General features: G+C 41.7%; 1 protein-coding gene across 1 annotated transcript in view; it reads left to right on the top strand.

The window, feature by feature from the left end:
- LOC124798235 (collagen alpha-5(IV) chain-like) overlaps positions 1 to 20,329 on the top strand; it is a 597,808-nt gene that overhangs the window by 329,945 nt on the left and 247,534 nt on the right. Inside the window, exon 2 of the mRNA XM_047261550.1 lies at positions 10,704 to 10,892. Coding sequence (XP_047117506.1) covers positions 10,704 to 10,892 — 189 coding nt within the window. The remainder of the gene's footprint in view (positions 1 to 10,703; positions 10,893 to 20,329) is intronic.

Below are 20,329 nucleotides of genomic sequence, written 5' to 3'. Positions count from 1 at the left end.
CGCTAATGAGATAGCAGAATTGTTTCCCGCCAGCTACGCAGCCAGGCAGGTGGATTTGGTTGTTTGCGTAATAAGCGAGGCGGCCTGGTCTCCCCACGCAGGCAGGAATCAGGCAGCCTCCCGCTTGGCACCAGCTGGCCGGCTCCTACCCTCAGCTGTTCGCCCCCGTGGGCGCCCAATGGGGCCCACTGAGGGAGAGTCCAGGCTAGTACTTTCTCCTCACACCCGCTACACTTAACCAGAAACTGCAGGGCTCAAGAGGTCTACACGGGAATCTCTACTGCCTTCTAGACCTACCGTCCACGATCCAAGGAACAAGATTACACATAGCGAACACGACCACTCATGTATTCCAAAGATGTTCAGCATAGCTAAGTTATAGTGCATTTGTAGAGATTCTTTCAAGGCTTGGCCGTGCTCTTAAAACCATTTGCGGACACTTCTAGTCGACTGATAAGGCAAGTTATTTTGCCGTTATCGTCTGCGGGATCGACAGCCATCGTGTACAGAGGAATGGGATATCAGAGGATGAATTCATAACAAAATCAATTAAAGATGGTTTCGCTGAGAGGATTAGTGGCCATAAGGTATCATGGAAACATTCCAGAGACTATACTGCCCTCATAGCCCTGTGTTCTTCCAAAACTGTTGCAAACTGTCCTACGTTTCTCGCCAGGTATACTGACGTGCGTCCTTTCTAGACATACGAGAAAGACAACTGTGCGAAGTCCTTCATGTGGATCGTCTGTATGAGAAGTAACATTCTATTGAACCACCCATTTCTTGATTTTGAAAATGAAAGAGCCTACTAATTGGCGTCCGCAACTTACAACTTACTGAAGTGGAGAGCGCGTGGGGGGGGATTTGGACCCCTTTGGAATCTGGAGCACAGAATTTTTATTTATTACGTAGCTGTCATACACTTCTAGAAGTGGCCGGCCAGTGTGGCCGAGCGGTTCTAGGCGCTTCAGTCTGGAGCCGCGCGACCGCTACGGTCGCAGGTTCGAATCCTGCCTCGGCCATGGATGTGTGTGCTGTCTTAGGTTAGTTAGGTTTAAGTAGTTCTAAGTTTTAGGGGACTGATGAGCTCAGAAGTTAAGTCCCATAGTGCTCAGAGCCATTTGAACAAACTCCTAGAAGTGATTTCCCGTCATTACGGTAAGCCGTTCGTTTAGCCAGTTGTAGCATTACTCTAGGCTTGTTTTTGTGCCATGAAATCTCTAGCAAGTGACCAACTCATTTATATATTTACATGAAAAATGGCAGTTGTAGAGTCTTCCAGGTTCGCCCCCCTCGCTTCCATGATATTTCTCCAGATGCCCATGAGCGTAATCTTTATAGCCATCAACTTGGAATGAATATCCATTGGCAACAAACCGCCCAAAACTAAGAAATTTTTGACAGGACAGCATTTCAGTTTATCGATTTGAGCGCAACACACGCAACAGTAAGACTTTCAAAAGCCATGTTGTAAAGCTATTCCTCACATCATAATGAGAACTTAAGTCAATATGCACCAAGTAGCAATACAGGCAAATAAAAATTTATTGTATACCAGTGCCACTTCTCTGTCACATAAACCTTTCAATTCAGAGCATAAAGGAAAATTTCGTAGTGGAACTTTTCTAATTTCTAAACCTTTTATTTATGATATGTCGTCTACGAAACTAAAATGATCTGTTTTTACACAACGTTTCACTGAAGCAAGTTGTACATTATTCTTATTATTTCCTAAAGACCCATCACATACCTATGATCTCGTCCCTCGCCCACATTCGTTTCGGCATTGAGTGTTGATCTGAACTTGTTTCTGGAGAACATAGGTGGCACATAATAGGCTATTACTAATTTACCCCTTGAAACTACCCACAACGTAACAATAACAGAAAAAGTGAGGCGGAGATAGGAAATGGAAGAAACAATATGATAGGAATAAAATAATATAAAGAAATTTATCACCATTACTGAAATACGAGGAGGAGGCGATCTCCCGATTCACCCATTTGTGTGGTACATTAAGTACTCGAGATCCAGTCTCCCTTTGGGTCTGGGTTTCACATCCAAACATAGGTTGACGGTCTCTGGACATATTTCCTTTCGTCGTTTAGTTAATCATTAGCTCGGTATACAACTGGAAGTATTTTAAATAGTCAATATAGTCACTTGACTGAAACGGTTTCGTGTAACGTACCAACCCATGCTTTAGCTTCTCCTACTACGTATAAGCTAGCAGACCCATGCATTAAGATAAACGGAACCTTAGGCAGAATGTGTAGTTTCCGAATAACAAAGAATTCTTTAACAGTGAGTGACTTGTACCGCAGAATACTCGAGACTTAAGTAGCCAATTCTGTGTACTCAAGGGATTTCATGGTCAAGTGCCTTAACTACGAGCAAAGTCATGATCTAAAAGTGGTTCAAGATGTGTGAAAGCTAGGGTTTAACTTCTCGTCGGCGTTAATGTCATTAGGAGCGGGGCGCTAGTTAAGTTGGAGAGAGAGTAATAGAAAGAAACGATTGGTGGGCTTATTTAAGTAATCTTTTCGGCATTCACCAGACATAATTTCGGTAAACACAAGGAGAGATTATCAGAATGTTGAGTGTGGCATCTAAAATCCGCTCTTCCCTAGTACCAATCCAAAACGATAACTGCCAAGTTACGTAGATAGACAATAGTACTGAAATATTTCAGAAATTCTGTTAATTTGTTTTAAATACAATGTTCGTAGATTTAAATCGCTAACACTTTTGGAACTTCAGCTCATCTCGTTTCGTTTGACATAGTTGCATTTGTTGCATCATATGGTTCCATTCCGTAGGAATGATTTCTGTTCTGTAACTAATTCACGAACGAAATATTGGCTGGCGAATGAGCGTTGTGATTTAGCCTTGGACAGTAATTTGAAATTTCGTTCGATAGATACATCACTTTGTTAAATGGCTCAGCATTCTGGAGAAGTAAATGAAACTGTTGTTATTCTCGGACAGTGTTCGCCGTACATGGCCAACCAATTATCTCCGACCATTGGCCACTAGATGAGGCGTTCTATATTAAGACGGTAGAACTTGTTCTATCTATATCAAGTACGCTGGTCATGACATCACGCGTGTCTTACAGGGGAGTGGCTGATTTGTTGTTGCCGCAGTCGTTTCCCTATAAGTTCACCTATAGATCGTATTACGAAGGTACCGAGAATAATATTGGTTACACCAACTGTACTACGCAAAAGACCGCAAACGCGAATGTGAGAGCAGCATATTATGATAACTATTCACCCCTCTGGGTACTATGATTTGCCGAGAACGTTGGTTTGACAAATAATACACGAAGGTATGGATAATTTGCAATATGGCTCATGCTTACTTCCCCTTACAAACGAGTTACTGAAAGAAATACGTTTTTAAAGGCAGTAAGAAACTTTTAATGATATTTGATTTTTGACAGTCCTCAAAAATATGAATATAATGAAATTGTGCTTTTAAAAGTTTGCAATTACATTTCTTCGAAAAGTAACACTTTAAATACGCCTACGTTGGCATAAAGTCTGAAGGTACGGGACTGCTTCCGCCCTTTCATGTCCACGTGGTGACAGAGGAGAAATTGTGCTATGCCGACAGTCTTTGCTTTCACTTTTACATCATTTTATAACTCTTTTGAGACAATTCTCATTACTAACGCCTACCTGAACAATATCGCAATACAACGATTCTCATTAAAAGTCGCGCATGGTCTCATTAAAAAAATTATCGCTTCATTATATCAACACATAAAAATCTGCGATTGTTAACAGCGTGGGAATAACACATGTCTTTGTGTACTATGGTATTTTACGAAATTTATTTAAGTATCGTGAGCCACTTACAATATCTGATCAAAAGTATCTGGACACCTGTTATTGGACTTTAATCAGGGAGTGTCCACTCTTCGCCTTTGCGACCGCTTCAGCTCTGCAGGGGACACTTTCATTGACGTGTCTGGATGTCAGTGGAGAAACGGCAGCTCAGTCTTTCGCAACCGCCGAAACCAGACAAGGTAGTAATGTTTGACGCTGGGGTCTGGAGTGAAGTCGGCATTCTAGCTCATCCAAAGGTACTCCATTTGATTCAGATCAGGTCTCAAGACAGGCCAGTCCATTTCAGAAACGTTATTGTCCACAAACCATTGCCTCACTTCTGCTTCTTTATGACAAGGTGCATTATCATGCTGATACAGTCATCTTCTCCGAGCTCGTACTGTTCCTCTAATGTACGCAGTATACAATGTTGTAAAATGTGTTCTTATTCTTCCACATTCAGAGTTTTCTTAAGCTCAGTAAGGGGGGGGGGGGGGGGGAATCACAATTAACCAAGAACTACCCTCCCCCCCCCCCACCGTAACAGCACCTCCTCCGCACTTAACTGTTGACATTAGACGTGATGGCATGGAACGCTCTCAAGGCATTCGCCATACACAAACCCTTCCATCGGATCGCCTCGGGGGATAGCGTGATTCATCGCTCCAAATCACTCGTTTCCAGTCATACCATGTCCAGTGGCGTCACTCTTTACATCACCTCAATCTCGCTTATCATTGACTGCGGGAATGTTTGGTTTATGAGGGGCAGCTCGACCATTGTACCTCATTCTTTTTAAGTCCATACGCACACGGGTTGTACTGGTTGAACTACTGGCAGCACTTTGGAACTTACGAGCGATTCCTTCCGCTGATTTCGTGCGATTTTCTGCAACCACTCTCCGCAGTGCTCGACGGTCCCTGTCGGTCAGTACATGAGGTCAACCTGCTCTTGATTTATCTGTGGTTGTTCCTCCGCATTTCCACTTCACAATCACATCACCAACAGCCGACTTACGCAGCAGTAGAAGGACTGAAATATCCCTGACGGATTTGTTACTCAGTTGACACCCAATGAAAAGTCCACGTTCGAAGTCACTGAGCTATCCTGATCGACCTATTTTGTTGTTAATGCTTCTCTTGTTGTTCCCACCTCTTCCATACTGGTCGGTCCGCCTCTCATGACACGTAGTGGTCATTTTCGCATTACATGGAGCGTCAGAATACATTTGATCAGATGGTGTGTACAATGAGTGTCTTTAAATTTAGATTCTACCTTGACGTTTATTGCAGAGATAGCCTAGGTAACATTTTAAATGCGAGTTTATGTCTGTGCTACAACAACTATCACGGATGTATTTCTGTCGTCCAACTTATTGAATGAGCGATAGTCACTCACTATCCCTGTCGTAATTACCATGTCTTTAATAGAATAATTAATCTAGCATCAGTATCCATTGATAAGTGACAAACGAAACTTACAGCATTCACGTTCCTATTGAACACTCGGTGAGTCTTCTTCCACTGTTGATCCACACTCTGTTCCAGTTCTGAAGCTATGAGTTAGGATTAGGTAGTGTTTCAGCATTACATAGTGTGAAATGTAATAATTACCAGAGTCACAGCGAATTACTATCGAAGAATCGAGGGAGTCAAAATTTTTGTTTTACATGTTTGATCCTGGAGCATGAAAATGTCTCGTCTGCAGTTACGTGTTCGTCGTCACAGTGATGCCTATTCAATCCTGACTAGAGGCATTTAATGCAACGGGGATTTAGAAACTCTTCTTCTTCTTCAGTAGCTCTACAGCCCTTGGTGAGCCTTGGCTTCTTCAACAATCTTCCTCCACACTTCTCGGTTATTTGCTGCTCTTTTCCACCCCCGGACTCCCATATTGCTGATATCCATTATTACCTCATCGATCCATCTTCTTCTAGGTCTCCCTTTTCGCCTAACTGAATGGATCATACCTTTCATCATTTTCTTTGGAATTCTATCCTCTGCCATTCTCTCCAAGTGTCCTAGCCATCGTATTCGCTGTGATTTAACAAATTTTACTATGTCCCTGCCTTGTATTAACTCCTGTAATTCAGCGTTGTAGCGTATTCTCCAGCCTTCTTCCTCCCTTATTGGCCCATAGATTTTGCGTAGTATTTTCCGCTCAATGCTTCTTAGAGCATTTTTATCGTGTTCTGTCAACGTCCATACCTCTGAGCCGTATGTGATAACTGGGCGGACTAGGGAATTATATATTAGCAATTTAGTTTTTCTTGTAACAAGGCTACTTTTGGAAAGCTGCATATTTGCAAAGTAAGCTCTGTTTCCTGCTTGTATTCTTTCCCTTATAGCCTTTCCAATACTGTTATCATTTGTTTTTAGGGCTCCCAAGTAGTTAAAAGAGGACACGCCATTGAAGCATTTCCCATTGATGTTTAGGTTTTTAAGGGTTCTTCTGGCCTCAGATTGTGACATTACCATATATTTTGTTTTGTTTACATTTACTATGAGGCCAATTTTTAAGGCTTCTGTTTCCATTGCCCGGTATGTTTCTAGGAGTGTATTGGTATTTCTTCCTACTATAGCAATATCATCAGCGTATGCACATATCTGGCTAGTTTTCATAAATATGGTGCCTCTTTTGTTGATTTTATTTACTGCACTATGCAGGGCAATGTTGAATAGGACAGTGGAGAGACTATCCCCTTGCTTCACACCTTTATTAAAGTCAAAGCTTTCACTTGTTCTGCTAAGGACCTTTACTTTTGCTCTTGTCTCTGTCATTGTCATTCTGATTAGTCTTATTAATTTAGCACATATACCAACTTCTTTCAGTACTTTGTATAGTTCTTGCCGATTTATGCTGTCAAAGGGTTGTTTGAAATCGATGAATAAGAAATGCAGATCTATATCATATTCATAGAACTTTTCCATCATTTGCCTTATCACAAATATTTGATCAGTTGTTCCTCTGCCCGGTCGAAAGCCACACTGATATTCCCCTAGTATGCCTTCTGCACACTTCTGTATCCTTTCGTTTAATATACTTGTGAAGATCTTATAAGCTGTACTTAGGAGTGTTATTACACCTCTATAGTTTTCACATGCTGTTCTGTCCCCTTTCTTATAAATGGGGACTATTATTCCAATTTTCCAATTATCTGGCATAGTTTCTGTTTCCCATATATCTGATATTAATGTGTGCAGTTCCTTTATTACAGCCTCACCACCAGTTTTTATTAATTCAGCAGTTATGCTGTCTTCCCCAGGGGCTCGATTGTTTTTTTACTTGTGCACAGCCTGGGAGATCTCTTGTAGTGTTGGTTTTCTTGCCTCATTGGTTTCATTGTCTACTTCCAGCTCCACTCTTCCCTCCTGTGCAGCTGTCTCTTCATCTTCTAGGCTGGCGCTTAGTGTATCTTTGAAATATTCTGCCCATCTTCCCACTATCTGTTCTTCCTCCCTTATCATTTTCCCATCTTTACTGGAACAGGCCATTGTTTTTGGTTGGAATCTATTCTTCATTTTGCCTATGGCATGATAGAACTTTCTTATTTCACTCTGTTCCTTTAGTTCTTCTAGTTCTTGAAATTTCTTCTTATTCCACTCTCTTTTCTTTCTCTTACACAGTCTGTTAGCTCTTCTCCTTAATTCTCTATATTGTTCCACATTATTTCTGGTTTCTCTCTGTAGCATTTTTGTTCTTGTCCTGTTCTTTTCCTATATTGCTGACCTGCAATCTTCATCAAACCACTACTGGGTTCTTCTGTTCCTTCTTATGCCTATTATCTCCTCTGCAGCATCCTTAATGGCTTTTTCAAACCTGTTCCACCTTTCATCTACTCCTACTGTGGTCTCTTCATTGCTCAACTTTCTGCTTAGTGTTACTTGGTATTTTTTTACTTCATCAGGGATGTTCAGTTTGTCTGTATTCCATTTCATCATCTTTCCCATTCTGTTGCCATATGTTAGTGACAGTTTCTCTCTCAAGACTGATTTTATCAGAAAGTGGTCTGAATCACAGTTTGGTCCTCTGCAGCTCCGTACATCCGTAACTGACGTGGAGTGGCGTGCAATCACTAAAATATGATCAATCTGATTGACTACTCCATTGGCTGCAGACTTCCAAGTACCCAGATGGATCCTTTTATGTGGAAAGCAGGTACTTTTAATAATCATATTATTCCTTGCTGCGAATTGTCATAGTAAGTCTCCATTCTCATTGTTTTCTTCATGTAGTGAATATTTTCCAGAAACTCCATACAGATTTTCATTCCTCCCTATTTTTGCATTAAAATCTCCTATTACTAGCATCAGGTCATATTTAGGTACTGCACCGTATACTTTTTCCAAGTCTTCGTAGAACTGTTCTTTAATTATATCCTCTTTTTCCTCTGTTGGTGCATGTGCATTAACTATTGATATATTCCTAAATTTACCTTTTAGTCTGAGTCTGCACATCCTTTCATTTATGGGTTCAAATTCTAGAAGGCTTTTCCTAACTTCCCTAGTTATTATAGGGATTTAGAAACCCCCTATATATTTCACCATGTCTATGTTATACGATATACCCTGTTTACAGGAGCGTGCGTAAATCAATAGAAACAATGAAGAAGGCATGCTTCTTCGTGATGATAGATTATAAAATGTTCTATCGTTGTTACATATTAAACCTCTTTACAGAAATCGAAATAAATTTTAACTAAGAGACTGAGAACAAGCAGCTAACAGTCTCGGGATCCGTATCTTCGTCCGTTTTCAATCTTCAGCCCACTGGACCTGACTGAACGTGATATCATACTGATACTAGTTGCGAGTCAAAAAGCACTTAATCCAACTGAGAAGAAGAGAGACAGATGAGCGCCGTGCTTTCGCCAGCTGAGTTAGTGCTTCTCTCTAGTCTCTCATAGCCGACAAAGAAAAGACCCACTCCGCTCTGCACAATCAGATTAAATGAGTATTTCATAACGGCCACGGCTTAACGATGTGTATGACAATCAGAATGTTTTACTTATTATTTATTTTTGTTTGTGTATTTGTACAGTAGGCCGTGATTTTGGCATAGCTTAGAATAGTGTGCACTCAAATTCTGTTGCAGACTGTATCTTTCTAATTAAATAATTATATCTTGTGGAATAAGTACCGCTAACAGCTCTACGTAAGGTCCTGTGTTTCGGACCACAGTCGGTGTCGTAGCTTGAAGCCACATCTTCAGGTGTGTGTACTGCATACGGTGGTAATATCCGGACAAATGAAATTTTTTTAAAGCAAATTTATTAAAATAAATTCAAATGAAGATGAAAATCCTTTTACATATAAGTAGTTGTATCTTTCAAGAGTAACATTACTCGATGTAACCCCCTTCAACTGCAATGACCGCCCCCCCAATGTTGTCCTGAAGCGATCGCACGCACTCTTTAAATCAGCGCTGTCTATATTCGCGAATGCTGCTTCGATAGCGGTGCGTAGAGATGTGACATTGGAGTGTCTCGTCATATTGGTAACTCTTTCGACTATGCTCCAAATAAGGTAGTCCAGGGGCCTAAAATCCGGGCTATTCCGGGTCCAGAACTTCTCTGATTAGAACATGTCAACGTTACCCGATAGTCGGTTTAGGACTAAATAGCTCGTAAGAGCCAGTGTACCGTCCTATTGCAAGACATATTGTCTCCCCGAGGCCACGGTTACCATCGACGGTTTCACGACATTCATCAAAACTTGCAGACAAACTTCTTTTGTGACTGTTTGTCCCTTTTCAAAGAAATGTTGCGGCATATCACCACCACTGGATACAACACCTAGGACGTGAACCCCAGACTTCCCCGAAGCATTATACTTGGCCTCAACATTGTAAACAGTTGATCTTGGGTATCCGAAGAATCGAACTACTTCAGTGGGCGAACGCCCAACGCCAAGACTTTCGATAAGCGCGGCTTTTCGGGTGTACTTTGCTCTTCCCCATAATATCTCGGCCATTTTGAGGTTCTGACTGTTTACTAGATGTCCATGACTTTCAAGAACGCTAATCGCGACCTCCGGCGGAACTACGATATGGCGGAAAATTCAACTTCGAATCTGTCTGGATTTAAACGCCGCGCCCTGTATAAATGTAGCGTATTTGCAATTTGACAGTGCGTTCACTTGGCGTATTACTATTATTTGGACAGTGAATGTTGAGTCTGAAATCCATCCCCGCCTTTGGGTCTCGTACGACATAATTTGTACTCCCACCTGAAGACGTGACTTTAAGTTACGAAAACGGTTGTGGTCCCAAATAAAGGATCTTCAGTTGTTTGCGATTTTCAGTTCACAATAAGCACTTCTACAGCTGCAGTTGCCCTGAACACACAGCTATTTGCAACATAATTATATTTTAAACAAAAGGGTCATTTTTGTACATTGCCTGCTAATTGTCTCTGTTTATTCACAACTATTAACTCCTGGTTACCAGGAAGCAACCATCCTGGATCTAGAGAGTTTCGATTTGACTAACAACCAACGCGTAAAGTATTTCTGATACTTAACTGGCAGTTAATTAGGATATCCTAAAATTTTAGCGTCATAGCACGTTATCGACCCCATTTATAATTGTCTCATCAGTAATTACAATCTGTGTATTTCAGGTTTGCCGCCGATGTTGAATTTATCCACAATAACGACATAACCTTGTGTTGCAGGCCTAACGTACTGTTTCTGGAATGGTGTAATGTGCCCATCAATAAACTGAGATTGAAATGCTGTAGTGTGACCTTCAGTAAATTGAGAGTGTTCTAACTACATGCACTGCGCTGTTTTTCTGCGTGTATGACTCCTGCGCATTCCGTTTACGTCACATAGCACAGTATCTTATGAGACGAATTTGTGTTTGTTGCAGACGTGCAAGGGCAGCCCGGTGAGATGCGACTGCGACAACGTGAAGGGCTCGCCTGGGGCCCCGGGCATCCCAGGTGTGCGGGGCATGGATGGACCACCAGGAGAGATCGGCTTTGACGGGCCGCCCGGACCAACGGGAGAGAAGGGCGCTTTCGGCGAGTTCGGCGCCATGGGGGAGAAGGGGTACAGGGTGAGTACCAAGTTTTAGTTGTTCTCTGCTGTACGTTTGTTACTTCTTTAAGGGGCTACCACATTGGAACAGTGGAAAAACAGTAGAATAGTCAGAGTAAATGTAATAGCAATAGTAAGTGAGACGGAAGAAGACGCAAAGACACAACTCGACAACTTAAGTAAGGTAGCCAGAAAGGTGGGACTGAGGATCGCCTATAACAAGACAAAGACATTAAACACCACTGCGCCGGACGGTGTGGCCGTGCGGTTAAAGGCGCTTCAGTCTGGAACCGCGTGACCGCTACGGTCGCAGGTTCGAATCCTGCCTCAGGCATGGATGTCTGTGATGTCCTTAGGTTAGTTAGGTTTAATTAGTTCTAAGTTCTAGGCGACTGATGACCTCAGAAGTTAAGTCGCATAGTGCTCAGAGCCACTAAACACCACTGCAAACTGGGAAACACCGAAAGGCACTGTGCAAATGGTGGACAAATTTAAATACCTGGGAGAATTTATAACAGGAAGGAACAGGAGCAAGGAGGGAATAACAGAGAGGATAAAGAAGATGAGGTCAGCCTTCTGCATGACGAGAGAGATATACAATAAAAAGAATTTATCCACAGAGGCAAAGATAAGCCACTACAAGGCAACAGTGAGGAATGCAGTATTATATGCTGCCGAGACGATGACACTAGGAAGAAATGGGCTAGAAAAACTAGAGAAAGAAGAGAGAAAAATACTGAGAAAAATACTAGGTCCCAAAAGAGGTGGAGAGAAGTGAATGCGAAGACCTAGGGAAGAATTGTACCGGAACATGAGAACAATATCCGGGGAATCCAGACTCAAAAGGGCAAGGTTTGCTGGGCATGTAGTTAGGATGAGTATGGACGAGGAGAGTGTGGGAAACAACGAGGAGGACAAGGGGAAAGACAGGAACCAAGTGGATTGTTGAACTTCGGAAGGATTGGTTGGATTTGGGGATCAAGGTCGAAGGAAAGGAAAATTGGAGGAACAAATATACACCGACAAATATGACGGAGATCAATGACAGAGGAGAATACAGGAAAAGATTAGAATGTCACCAGTGGAGCCGCGAGGAGAAACGGAAACTGAAGATCTCGGAAGAAGAGTGGGAGAGGAGAAGAGAGAGAATGAAGAGGTTCTGGGAGAGGAAGAGGAAAATCCAGTCCACGAATGGGCTACCCGTGGTCCTACAGAGGCCATAACGCAAGAAGAAGAAGAAGAATATAAATAAGAAGGAGAAGAGTCTCGTTGCACCACTCCACGACACATGCACAACTTCCAATGAAGCAACCGGCGGAAGACTGATGGATGTTGAGAAGGAAGACGGCATCGCAATTCCAAGAACAGTAAGGAGTACGCCGTGCAAAGAAGAATGGAAACCACAGAATTAACAAAAGAAAAGTCGAATGTAACCCGAATCAGTAATGTGTGGACGGTTGACGCCTATAGCTAGTTTATACAGCACTGGGAAGCGGTTACATCGGCTGGTTATCAACAACATTATGCAAAACCTAATCCAGATAACGACTGATTTCAGAGCGGTACTGGACTGTAGCGTATAAATTCTGGTTCTACTGGTGGTTCCATTTGTATAACAGGGGGTAATCAACAACGCCATGTGATACATTGAAGGCGCGAAGTAATGGCCTTATATCAAGAAGAACCATCTTCTAGTTCTAGAGAATGTTGGAACTCGACTTGGTATCGATCTCATAAGCCGATGCAATGATAGTTTCTGACAGAAGACTCCGAGCAAGAACAGATACCATATTAACGTAACAGGATTAGTCGATTTATTTCGTGAATGTCGGCAGTGGTAATCAAACTCACTGTTGGATATTCTCCAAGATCTTTATCAAACCAAAACTGACGGACGGTACATTACCCTATCACATCATTTACGTAGATGCTACCTGTAATGGTAGTGCAAGTGGTCTTTGTAGCTGTTACGGAGGACAACATTTTTTTTTTCTTTTAAAAAGCTGAGTGGGTGCAGGGAACACATACGTGTACACATCAACTGAACTGCACAGTGGCACAGTGCCTAGATGATAATTAGGATAATAGCTACAACCGATCTATGCCGAAATCGAATCCGCCTGTCATCTCGAAACGACCAGGACAGTCTCGTACCTGATATACCTACATATTTCCTACTGCCTACGGTTTGTCGGTAGACTTCAGTAAGAAGCTGTCTCTTAAACAGTCAAGGCACTCTGGTAATTCACCTGCATCCCTTCTTCGTGGAAGCTGCCGAAAGGCTCACTGCCTTGTGGCTATATATCATTCAGATCCTTGTAATGGCTTTCTATTGCCTCGCGTATACAATCGTGAAGCACCCATGAACGAAAGCTAGGTGTTAATTCCTTCTCTTCAGATTCCTTGTATACAGCCTACTAGGAAGAAATTCAATATATTTCTGTCTATTAGCCTTTCTGAAATAATTTTCAGCCTCTCCAAGTATCTCTTTGTAATTCCAAATGACCCAGCGGGTCACTTTTCCGAATATTATTAACTGGAACATTAGCGCAAATCAAATTGTGTACAGATCAGACACATAGAGTAATTGACAAGTCATAGATCTAGCCCAGAGATGACGTTGATATCATGTTTTAAAATTTAGTAGTCGTGTTGCAGAATAACGTAAGTCAATTGCTTGCTTGATCTGTGGAATAGTTATGTACACTGACATTCACTGCAAAGCCGAGAACTTTTCTGTTTGCCCCCTCGTGGAGAAAATTTTAAAGTTTACTGCGAGTAATCACAAAACGTTTTTGGACTATGGGTTGGGTTGTTCTCATGATAACATACCCAACTATAAATCATGATTTTTGACAGATAGTTTTAGAGGTAAGTGCGATTTCAAGAACATATTGTTATGTTCATTATTTCTATTCCGTATTAAATACTTATAGCTAGAAACAGATTCAACAGAAGGAGACCTACAAGATGCCGGTGGAGTAAAAAAAAATTATAATAGACTTTATCGTAACAGAAAGAAGTGGTGTGAAGATCGGTACTGAATAGATTTTACTCGTATAGCGATCACGAACTAGTTAGAATTATTTTCACCTTCAAATTCAGATTGTAATGTTGAAAATGAACGGCGAAAAGCGTTTCATTCTTGAGCCAAAATGAGCTACAGATATGTCAGAAATCTTTCCGAAATGCTTTTTTCTAAAAAAAAAAAAAAAAAAAGAGTATACCTGGGACATACGAAATTATTAGTTAAACGAATAAAGGCGATATCGTCCCAGAAACAAAACAAACAGAGCAAGCTTATCTTAAGCACCCTGCAGTTCATTGATGAAAGCCAATGCAGAGTGACATAGGCGACTGTAAAGCCATAAATAAGATAGTCTAAAATGAAATGAAGAAGATTACGAGGAAATATAATGACCAGCTTCTCATATGGACATTCGAAGAAAACCAAACGCGAACATTTTGAAATCTAAGATGGCAACTGCACATCTAAAGTAACCAAGAACAAGGAAGGTCAGATGGTCACAGTAAAGCGTCTTATACTTCGTTAGTGATTTATACCGCAAGGTATATACTCCGTTTAATGGTTGTTGGTGAATAAGAAACTCTTATAGAAAACTGCAGACTGTGCTGCCATCTGCAGCAAGTGTATGTGATGTAACTATAACTGTAATGAATGCTGGGAATAAATGTGTACGCTGAAGTGATTGTGTTGAACTCCGTTAAAAAAGTTGTAACTAATAAGGCTGGTGGCGACATACGTTTGAGGAAGATGCTTGGTCGTTCTCAGGCGGACGAAGAGAGCCTAAACATCATTTTAGTAGGAACAGAAGCCGCAATAAACTCGAGCGTGTCACTCACAGAGAGACTGATACAGCGTTGACACCAGTCTACTTCCTAAATGGTGGCAAACAGATAAGTATTCCATGTGCACCAGAACCAGCAACAAGGAAGGATTATATCAAAGAGTTCCGACTGAGACGAAAGATCAACGACGATATTTGACGTAGACTGAAAAATGAATTCCTCCTGCTCCTAAGAAGCTACCACGAGGTTACGGGATATCCCTTCAGAAGAAAACCAAGAATTGGAGAAGCTGTTCTACGTCAGGAGGACATCAAACAAAAACAGCTGTGGAAGAGAGCAGCAGTGGTGGAAGAAGTGCGGCTTGGCAGAGACAACAAAATAAGATGCATCATTCTTCGGCAGCCTGATGGTACGAAGATCTGTCAACCGGCCCAGCTGGTTATCCCCCTTGACAGGGACCAAAGTGGGAAGGACGTTGGGGATTAAGCGACTCTTATGTCATCTCTCGGCTTCTTGTAGAAAACTGTAGACTGTGCTACCCTCTGCAGTACGTGTTTGCAATATAACTGTAACTGTAAGGGATGCTCTGAATAAATGTGTGTGCTGAAGTTACTGCGTTGAATTCCTTTAAATATTAAGCAGCACCAACACTAGTGCACTCTCTGAAGCATAACTACCAACCTAGATCAACAATACTGAAGGAATTCCCGCAGTAACGATCACAGGGGCAGAGAACCATCTGAGTCAAATGAAAAACAAGAAGGGTCTAGGAACGGATAAAAAAGCTGAAACTATTAAAGAGATATGTCCGAAGCTATAAAAATTCTAAGGCTGTATATACAAATGTACCGAGACTGGAAAGATAGGAAAAGACTGGGAAAATGCTGAAGTGATACTTTCGTCCAAGCAGAGCGGAAACTTCAATAATGACTGTCCCGTAAGTCTTATGGCACATCTACAAAATATTATGTTTAAGTCATTACAAACCGATTCATTGAAGAACTGGACTTTTATCAAGAGCCTGAAAAAGCAATTCTCAGCTGTGACTTATTTGTTCTAGACTATTCGATTTGTCCTCGAAAAACACCATGGGATACAACATTAACATACATCTAGCATTCGTCGATACTCACAAAGCACTTGATTCAGTTGAGATTTGTAAATAATGAAAGTACTTAGGAATTACACTGTCAGAAATGCTTTTGACTAGTATTTAAGTACATAAAACGATGATGATAAGAGTAGATGAAGACCAAAGCGGTTTACAAGGATGACGCAAAATTTCCGAAATTGTTCATTCTATCCGTGAAAAACGTACAGGTATTCAGAGGCATGGCCCAGGATCGTAAAGGGATTCAAATTGATGCCCAGTACCCGAATCACCAACGTCCAGTGAGTTAGCACTGACGATGCAGCTGCTGAAGATGTTTCCAAATGTATATGGTTTACCACAAATTACAGTTAAAAAAGTCAACTAATTGGCAGAACTGTCACAAAGAATTAGGTTGAGTTTGGCAGCAACAGCCTCACCAACAAGTATAGTCGAGTGTATATGAAAACGGAAGAGCGGACCACATGTCCCTTACAATAACAATACACAGTCAACAAACCTTGGCTCACAAGGGGAAGGCCTCAGACACGGCCAACCGATTCGGCTCAAATTTTGCAGGCCGCTTGTGTACAACCTAAAACGAACTACTCTAAGATATTTTGGGTCAACACCCTCGCAATTTTGAGAAAATCACCCCTAAAGGTTATGACGAGCAATCGACTCAAAATTGGAGGGATCGATAGATAACTGAAAATATAGCATATTTCATCAGGTATGGGGTCAGCAAACGCAAACTTTTCCAGAAATCGAGGAAAGAAACTTTTACAACTGCCGCTTCTGTACCCACATGGTAAACGCTTTTCGCCGGCAGCGCCGATAGCGCAACGGCCGAGGTAACTGGCTGGGAATCGCAAAACCAGGGTTCGATTCCCGAAGCAACCTCGCGATGCGTTTGTATTTTTCCAAATCTCAATTGATTGGGATAGGAGGGTTAATAAGGTAAGTAAATCAATAGGGAATGATAATAATAAGGTAGGCAAACTAATTTCCCAAACGCCGTGAGTTAGTAAAGTATTAAACTTTTAAGCCTTGTCACATGAGAACATCTCCGAGTAAGAGTGCTGCGAATTCCTCACGAGGGATCACAGATAGCCAACCGCGCGACTCTTGTTTACAGCGAGGCACGGGACTGAATGCACGCGGGGAGAGTTATTTTGTCCCGGTTGCCTTTTCGTCGTATCATAGTTGTGAATCTGGAAGAGTTAAGGTGTCCAGCATGAGCCTTATAGAAGTTAATCGGAAAGAGCTGTTTTCCGTCATTAGGATGCCGCGAACCTCGAATATACATGTAGTGATTTTTCCATCGTTAATGCACCGAATGAAATATGTTTTGTGAATGAATACAGTGTCCTTCCGTAAGCAGCATATCAAGAGTACTGTATGTAGTTTGTAGTAATTAGCTCATCTGTTTATATCCTAGAAACTAGTTATTGTTTGCTGTGTTATATTTTTCAGGTGCATAACCTGAATAATGGAGGACGTACACTCTTCAACTAGCGCTGTAATATATAGTTGGGAGCCTGTCACAAACGATGGCAAGCGGGAAGTTACCGACGCTGTGTTTTGGTTTGTAAAAGTGTTGCAAGACTGATGCATTATCAATGCTCTACCGGAAGCAGGCAGTCCTCTTTCTCGGCGTTCCAGATTTTTAGGAGCGGCTATCGTCGAGCGATTTTTGGAGCTGACGAACGAAATGACTTTTGTTGATATTGAAGTACTATACCATGAAGACGAAGCAGAAGGTGATTCAGTGGAAGATATCCCGACTAGAGAATCGCAAAATGGTCACACTTTGGAAGTCTCCATGTCACTGGGAATATGTGCTTCGTCTGTTCCCGATGAGTATTACGAACCGGTTACTAAACGATTGAACTACGGCGCTATACCCCTTGAAGTAAACGTAAAGGCGGTAGCGCTAGCCAGGAATCATCCAAATTGGAACTTACAAACACTGCAAAAGAATGGAGCAACAACCACCCTGAAAAGGAAGAAGGACTTGAAATTGTGGCAAAGTGATATCGTTAAAGGAGGGACAAGATACGACAAGTACCAGGCTATAAATAAGTGGACATATGACCGATTTGTCGAATCTCGCCATCGTAACGAGAACGTAACGACGAGAATATTCCAGGAGTGGGCTGCAGGTGGAGCGCTTCAATATTCAACCAATAAGGAGTTTACGTTTGCTGCATCATTATCTTGGGCAAGGAATTTCAAATCATAATATAAAATTCGTCAACGGCACGTCACTAAATACGTCTGTCGTAAGGCGGTACAAAATATAGAAGATATACAGAAAGTGGCGGCTCTTTTCAGCACGCAAACGGCGTCACTTATGACCGGTTTTAATCGTGATTACGTGATCAACACCGATCAAACAGTATCGCGTGAACATTCGACGCACGTTATCGCATAAGGGAGAAAAACGAACCCTTGTTACAGTTGGTAGTAAAAACAAACTAACACATTCGTACACGGCGCAATATGCCATCACAGCCTCTGGAAAAGTGTTGCCTAAGGTTTTCCTGTGTTTACACGAAACGAATGTTACATTTGGGCATCGGGTTATAGAAGAGGTCAATCGTTTAACCGACTCGTTGAAAAATGTTTACATTACCTGCTCCAAATCCGGGAAACTGACGAATGCCGATTTACAGAACATTTCTTGAGAATGTTTTAAAACCATACGTTTCTGAAAACAAATTTGTCTAATATTTGATTCCTGGAGTTGACAAATTAATACTACAACATATGACACAATGTTTATAGATGGCGAGGGTCAGCCGATGTGCACAGTGAAAGTAATACCGCCAAACGGCACACCTGTGTGCCAGCCGTGTGATATTTATTTTCATCACCAGGTTAAAAACTTTATTTCCAGGCTTCAGAATTGCAGTGTGCTTCCGGAAACCCAGTGGGAATTGCACAACCGCACGGATGCAATAACGATTCGCAGCATAATTCATAACCAACTTTCAGCACCGGTTTTTCGGACAATGATATCGTATGCGTGGTACGCATTGAAATTAATTCCCGAAAAAGACATATTTTTAAATGTAAACCAAGTTTGTTTTCGCCGACTCTTCGGGATGAACAGTGTAGCTGTCGAAATATTGCATTCATTAGATTTTCTTGGTGTCGTGAGTATATTTGTATCGAATTTTTATGTGACAAGTACCATCCATCTAGTTGTTCGAAGAAAAGTGAGGACACGTAATAGTGACTGGAAGAGCCATTGTAAAGTGACCTGGAGTAACATTTTAGTTGTTTACTATCCCAAGAGCTTTGAGAAATTTACTTGCCTACCTTATTATTATCATAATTCCTTACTGATTTACTTACCTTACTAACCCTCCTATCCCTATCAATTCAGATATGGAAAAATACAAACGGAAAGAAGAGCATCCGCTAGGGTTCTTGGAGATTCGAACTCGGGTTCTCCGATTCCCTGACAGTTAACTTTGCCGTTGCGCTATCGGTGCTGTTTTTTGTTTTTTTTTTTTTAATGACTAAATTTGTTCAGATAAAGCTCTTTTTTTTATCTCCTTTTGTTCTACACTGTTCGGTGAATTTGTTCGGGGCGGACGTCCGATGACACTCGTTCATGTTCTTTGTTGATCCGTTCACTCAGTTTTTTATTGCAGAGGGTAGCTAACCCTCTGACCGAGCACGCTGAGCTACCATGCCGGCTATGCTGTCAGTGAAAAGCGTTTACCATGTGGGTACAGAAGCAACAGTTTTAAAAGTTTTTTACCTCGATTTCTGGAAAAGTATGCGTTTTCGGACCCCGTACCTGATGATGAAAAATGCTTTATTTACAATTATCTGTCGATCCCTCCACTTCTGAGTCGATTCCTCGTCATAACCTTTAGGGGTGATTTTCTCAAAATTACGGGGGTGTTGACCCAAAATATCTTAGAGTTCTTTGTTTTAGGTTGTACACAAGCGACCTAACAAATATGAGCCAAATCGGTTGGCCGTGTCTGAGGCCTTCCCCTTGCCAGACAAAGGCAAGTGCTTGTAAGTATTAGCATGCGCAAGTAGCAATGGAGAAGCGGATGCTGGTCGTCCGCCTCAGGGGCATAATCAGTGACGAGATCATTAGGAGAAGAATAGTGGAAGCACATATCCTCGAATGAGTTGCCAGACTCAAATGGAAATTGGCTGTCCACATAGCCACGTAGTGAGGCAACCTCTAACAGATGGAGCCATAAGATGATCCATAGAACACTTCTGGGACTCAAAAGAATGATTCGCAGACGCCAAAAGAGATGTCTCGGTGATATCAAGAAGAATGTTGAAACCCGATGACACTTGACATCACAGACCCGAATGAAACTGAAGAAGTATTGGATTTTATCTCCGCCGGTTACGCAAACAACTGTTTTTTTCTGCTAGAGATTCTGAACCAGATGATGAATGACACTGAAGACTAATGAAAGAGCCCTTCGTTCTTCAGTGGTCAGACGACCGTTAATGAAGATGAAGATAACATTTTGCAGTGACATTTGCATCTGTGCTGTATATGTGTGAAG

Source organism: Schistocerca piceifrons, chromosome 5 (genome assembly GCF_021461385.2).
Source record: "Schistocerca piceifrons isolate TAMUIC-IGC-003096 chromosome 5, iqSchPice1.1, whole genome shotgun sequence".
Taxonomy (NCBI): domain Eukaryota; kingdom Metazoa; phylum Arthropoda; class Insecta; order Orthoptera; family Acrididae; genus Schistocerca; species Schistocerca piceifrons.
This window is presented reverse-complemented; position numbering and strand designations above follow the sequence as displayed.